General features: G+C 41.3%; 1 protein-coding gene across 1 annotated transcript in view; it reads left to right on the forward strand.

The window, feature by feature from the left end:
- LOC122562216 (dynein axonemal heavy chain 17-like) overlaps nt 1-6,160 on the forward strand; it is a 464,703-nt gene that overhangs the window by 454,206 nt on the left and 4,337 nt on the right. Inside the window, exon 78 of the mRNA XM_043714924.1 lies at nt 2,528-2,710. Within this exon, the coding sequence (XP_043570859.1) occupies nt 2,528-2,710 (183 nt within the window). The remainder of the gene's footprint in view (nt 1-2,527; nt 2,711-6,160) is intronic.

A 6,160-nucleotide genomic window follows, 5' to 3' on the forward strand; every position in this document is an offset into this window, starting at 1 on the left:
GCAGGTAGATAGGATAGTGAAGAAGGCGTTTGGTATGCTTTCCTTTATTGGTTAGAGTATTGAGTACAGGAGTTGGGAGGTCATGTTGTGGCTGTACAGGACATTGGTTAGACCACTATTGGAATATTGTGTGCAATTCTGGTCTCCTTCCTATCGGAAAGATGTTGTCAAACTTGAAAAGGTTCAGAAAAGATGTACAAGAATGTTGCCAGGGTTGGAGGTTCTGAGCTACAGGGAGAGGCTGAACAGGCTGGGGCTGTTTTCCCTGGAGCGTCGGAGGCTGAGGGGTGACCTTATAGACGTTTACAAAATGATGAGGGGTATGGATAGGATAAATAGGCAAAGTCTTTTCCCTGGGGTCTGGGAGTCCAGAACTAGAGGGCATAGGTTTAGGGTGAGAGAGGAAAGGTATATAAGAGACCTAAGGGGCAACGTTTTCATGCAGAGGGTGGTATGTGTATGGAATGAGGTGCCAGAGGATGTGGTGGAGGCTGGTACAATTGCAACATTTAAGAGGCATTTTGGATGGGTATACGAATAGGAAGGATTTGGAAGGATATTGGCCGGGTGGTGGCAAGTGGGACTAGATTGGGTTGGGATCTGGTCTGCATGGACAGGTTGGACCGAAGGGTCTGTTTCCATGCTGTACATCTCTATGACTTTATGAATAGAGCCTTGGTTAGATCCCATCTGAAATACTGAGTTTTGGTATCAATGGAAACGTGTGTTGAACATGGGAGGGGCACATTGCAGATTCATTTGAATTATAAGAGGTTCTGAATGTAGGTTTGCTCGCTGAGCTGGAAAGTTCATTTCCAGATGTTTCGTCACCCTACTAGGTAACATCTTCAGTGGACCTTCAAGCGAAGCACTGCTGCTGATTCTTGCTTTCTATTTATGTGTTTGGGTTTCCTCACATTGGTGATGTCATTTCATGTTCTTTTTCTCTGGGGATGGTAGATGGGGTTTAACTCGATGTGTTTGTTGATAGAGTTGCGGTTGGAATGCCGCTTTGTGCGGTAGTGAATCCCAGTCTCACTCCTGTCTGGATAAAGAAATTTCTGGTGATCCAAATGAAATTGTTAAATGATTAATGAAACCATTTTCTCTCATGGTGAAATCCAAACTACAAAGGCACCATTTTAAAATTAGAGCAAGGCTACTCATTCTTCACACAAAGTATAGAGATGACCTAGAATAAAGGCTGAGGATGGTGGTTGAATTAAAATGTTCATAGAGATTATGTAAAGACATGAATTAATATGGAACCAAGTTGGGTAAATAGAGCTGATATAAGTCAGCTGCCATTGAATGAATGATTAAAAGGCTCACGAGGCGAAGACTATCGTTCCTACAGCAGAACATGGCAATTTTCTTTGGTCCCCTGGCTCTTGCTTCCTGTGCAATATCCTCCTTCAACTTGCTTCTAACTGGCTACCTTCTGACACCTATGGATAGGCAATAAATAATGCCCTATCAGCAAAGCCCATATTATATGAAAGAAAAAGACAATGATTTTCATCTGTTTATAGGCGGGGAGGCAATGGCTAAGTGTTATTATTACTTGACTTGTAATTCAGAGATCCAGAGAAGTTCTGGGAACCCAGCTTTAAATCCCACCACAGTAGAGGATGGAATTTGAATTCAATAAATATCTGGATAAAAGAAGTCTAATGATGACCATGAAATCCTCATTGTCAGAAAAACCATCTGTTTCAACCAAGCTTCTTTCGGGAAGCAAACTGCCATCCTTACCTGGACTGGGCTACACGTGACACCAGACCCACAGCAATGTGGTTGACTTTCAACTGCCCTCTGGGCAATAATGTCCAGCCAGACACCCTCATTCCATAAATTAATGAAGAAGGAAAAAAAGATACCTGTCTTGGTATGAGGGAGCCTGTCAGGACAGCAGTGAACCCAACATAAAACGAGGATGAAGAATAGTGAGCACAGTATAAAACAGAGCGATAGGACTGTTGAGCTCAGTATATTGTGTCTTAATACATGGAGCAATTGCAATAAAATCGATTAATTAACAGTGCAAACAGATATACACAATTATGATACAGTTGCAATTGCAGAGACATGGCTGCAATGCAACCAACATACAGGGTTATTCAATATTTGGGTAGAACAGGCAAAGAGGAAAAGGTGGTAGGTTAGCTTGATTAGTAAGGGAGATGATATAGTTTCTTACATTATAGGCATCAAATTACACGTTTGGATGGAGACAAAGCAGAAATATAGTGTTGAGATAGCGGATCAGCATGATCATATTGAATAGTCCAGCATGCTTGAAGGGTCAAATGGCTTACTCTTCCTAGCTTCTGTGTTTTTCATTTAGCTTCCATTTCTGTCAGCTGCTGCGCTTTGAAATGTATGCGCATTATGTAAATACAGTTTGATTTCACTAAGAGAAATTTAGTATGTATTAGAATTTGTATAACGTCAATGACAATATTATTTTTCTTTAACATTGTAACATTTTAGCAATAATGGAACTTAATAATACTTTGATATTCAGGTTAAGTCAGTTTTGGATGAAATCCTGGAAAAACTGCCAGAAAGTTTTAATATGCATGAGATCATGGGCAAAGTGGAAGAACGGACACCTTATGTAGTAGTAGCTTTCCAGGAATGTGAAAGAACAAACATTTTGACTGCAGAGATAAAACGGTCGTTGAAGGAGCTGAATCTGGGATTAAAGGTTTGGACATACTTTAAAATATTTGACTTCACTATTTTGCTATTTGCTCATGGCATTGGGGGAGGGAGCTGGTGCTTTGAATTTTAATATCATAACCAATGGGTAAGTTGTTTTTAAACCACATGAACTCCATACTAAACTTTCCAAAGGCAAGTTTCCAGACTCCATTCATCCCAGCTGTTTTTGACCTGGGCATGTGTATACAGTTACACTTCTTATTTTGTAAGTTTGAAAAGAAATCTAGATCATCAAGGATCAGATGTGCAATCAGAAATGGTTATCTGAACCTTGTGGAAGTCCTGATGTGCTGACTCAACTGCAAATTTCAATGTCCATTGATCAATTCCCCTGCTACTTTGGGTTTCTCCACAAATATTTCTGAGTTACAGCTGAAGACTTCAGACAGTTCAGCTGTACTGAATGGTTGTCCAGGAAATATGAGACAGAAAAAACTCAGTAAAACTCTGGGAGAAAAGTTCTGGAATTAGCCAAATCACTCACCTTTATCTCCAAACTGCAACTGCCCCAACCACTGCCCTCTCTTCCTTCTTCTGTCACCTTATACATCTACTATCTCACCTACTTGCCACTTAACCACCCACCTGCAATCCTACACGTCACCTCTTGTACCTACCACCTCAATTACCTGCCTGCTAACTATCACCCTCTTCATCTTAATCACCTACCAGCCTAATGACCCTAGCATCTCACCCACCACCTACCCATCAACCTATTCTTTCACTCACTCACTATTATTATTCAAACTGGGCATCTAAACTTATTATAGGGCAGCTCCTCCCATAAAAACCATTTGTAGTCTCTTTTCACCTCCACACACCACTCCCCCACCCCAATTCCATTGCAAAGGATTCTACACTTGTATTTTTAGTAAAAGTGGTTTTGGAAGACCCAGCAAGAAATGAAGAACAATGTCAAATTGCAGGAAAGTTTCAGCTGCATTTGCATCAGACCAGAAGCTGTTAATTTAACTTTTGACTCTAGTTCAGAAGGAAGAACAGCTTACTTTTAGGAGGATCAAGTTCTAGTTTGCCAAAGTAATGTTAGTTTATGAATGTTCAAGCTAAGAGAACTTGTCTAGAAGTCCTCAAGTTGTTAAAACTGAAAAAGTTTAGGCTGTCAGAATTGTGAAGCTGGCTCTACAGTCCAAGGAAAAGAAACTGGGAAGAGTCAGTTAAGCAAATGTTTGAAGAGTTGAGGTGAGAACGATATATCTCTGGAACTGATATCTGTGAAAAAAGTGTGGGAAACAGGTGAAACTTTGATTTGCTGTTATTGTCAAGGTCTTTCTAACTGACAAATATAGAATTTTTTTATGCACTAAACATTTGGTCTGTTGATAAAGAACATCTGCAACTACGTGTGAATATGGTTCAGTGACCAACCAATCTTAGCCCAATCCAGATGATATAAATGCTTCCACAAAGATGTTTTACTTACCACACAAATGAATAACTTAATCTGAATTCAGTACTGGTGTGACACCAAGTATATAGGTTGTAATCCCAACTATTGACAGACCATATTAAAAAAGGGTCATGGAAATAGTCAAATACTGCTGCATCTCCCATAGCCATGCCCTGACCAATCAGAATCTTAGCTGGAAATGTGTTGCTGGAAAAGCGCAGCAGGTCAGGCAGCATCCAGGGAACAGGAGAATCGACGTTTCGGGCATAAGCCCTTCTTCAGGAAGGGCTTACGTTCCCTCCAATCAGAATCTTACTCCATCACAATCCAATCAGCACCCTCCTTTCATATCTTATAAAATGATGCCTTTTTTTTCCAGTCAGTTTCCTATGTCTTCGTTCTGAAAAGTGTAAAATTCATATCTGTCTTGTTTTAGCAATGCTTAGGTTCTGTATTACCAAGCATTTGTTTAAGTTGGGTGCCTGGGCCTTTTAAATCATGCAAGACAAGGAGTTTGTTATGGGGAAAATCACCAGTCTCAGAGACAGAGTCGGGGTTCAGTGACAGAGTTTACCGAACAAAGAAATACCGGAGCTCTGGGGAGAGAAAGACACCAACACACTGTGGTCAACTGTGAGTCTTCTCTCAACCCGGAGCATATGTCAATAGACTTTTATACATTTTTTTAATATAGTAGCTGTGATGAGGTTATTGTCTCTGTAGCATAGTTTGTTTATTGTAAACATTGCAGAATCATTGATAGTTTCAGTGCAGTCAGTCCCAGCGCAGCCTTTGTTAATTTCATTGCAGTCGTTGTCAGTTTCAATGTCTGCACTGAAGGCATTGCTGTAGTAATGGGTGCTAATCGCTCTTCATGAAAAGGACGATTACTGCAGCCCTGGCTATTAGCGCTTTGTATTGAGTCTGTATCACTGTTGGAGTTCTATTAAAGGTGTTGGCTGGACCCAGACACTTCGGTGGACAGTGTACGCTACTCATGTGTAATTTTTCCCCCACCCACCTTGTACTCACAACCTAGTTGATTAGTTTATTGTGCTGACATTCTGGTGGCCCCAGGCCATGTCTGTATTTGGTCTGCTGTCTCTCTCCACATTGTGGTCCGGTGGCCATTTTATCTGTCAAGTGGCCAACTGATGGCTCTGAAGGAATATTTAGGTTTGATCATCACTGGATCTATGTGATCAAAATTGACAAAAAATGTAAAAATCAAAAGAACTGCAGATGCTGTAAATCAGAAGCAAAAATAGAGATTGCTGTAAAACTCAACAGGTCTGGCAGCATCTGTTGAAGAGAAATCAGAGCTAATGTTTCAGGTCGCAGAACAGTGTCGTCAGCCTGAGATGCTGTTTTGATATCACAATCTGCCCTAAGTTAAAGTTTTCAGACAATATACAGCTCACCTGCACTAGCATCCTTAACAGCATGGGGCAACACAAAGGCTGAACCAGAAACTATACAATTGCAAATTTCAGCAGCTCCAGATTTACCCCTTATTTTTGTAATGAGTTGGTAAAATAAGAACGTAGACCTTGAAACTGGTTGAGTAACCTAATAGGTGAGTTGATCAATGTAGTTCATTCAGAGATGGTTTTGTTATTATGAGTCATAGAGCTGTACAACTTGGAAATAGACCCTGGACCATCTCTGACATCTCTCTCCCCTTCCTGGACCTCTCCATCTCCGACAACTCCAACGACCGACAACTCCAACCGTAACAAGGACAGAACGCCCCTGGTGCTCAGCTTCCACCCTACCAACCTTCGCATAAACCAAATCATCCAGAGCTGTACAACTTGGAAATAGACCCTGGACCATCTCTGACACCTCTCTCCCCTTCCTGGACCTCTCCATCTCCGACAACTCCGACGACCGACAACTCCAACCGTAACAAGGACAGAACGCCCCTGGTGCTCAGCTTCCACCCTACCAACCTTCGCATAAACCAAATCATCCGCCGACATTTCCGCCACCTCCAAACAGACCCCACCACCAGGAATATATTTC

Source organism: Chiloscyllium plagiosum, chromosome 24, assembly GCF_004010195.1.
Source record: "Chiloscyllium plagiosum isolate BGI_BamShark_2017 chromosome 24, ASM401019v2, whole genome shotgun sequence".
In the NCBI taxonomy this organism is placed as follows: Eukaryota; Metazoa; Chordata; class Chondrichthyes; order Orectolobiformes; family Hemiscylliidae; genus Chiloscyllium; species Chiloscyllium plagiosum.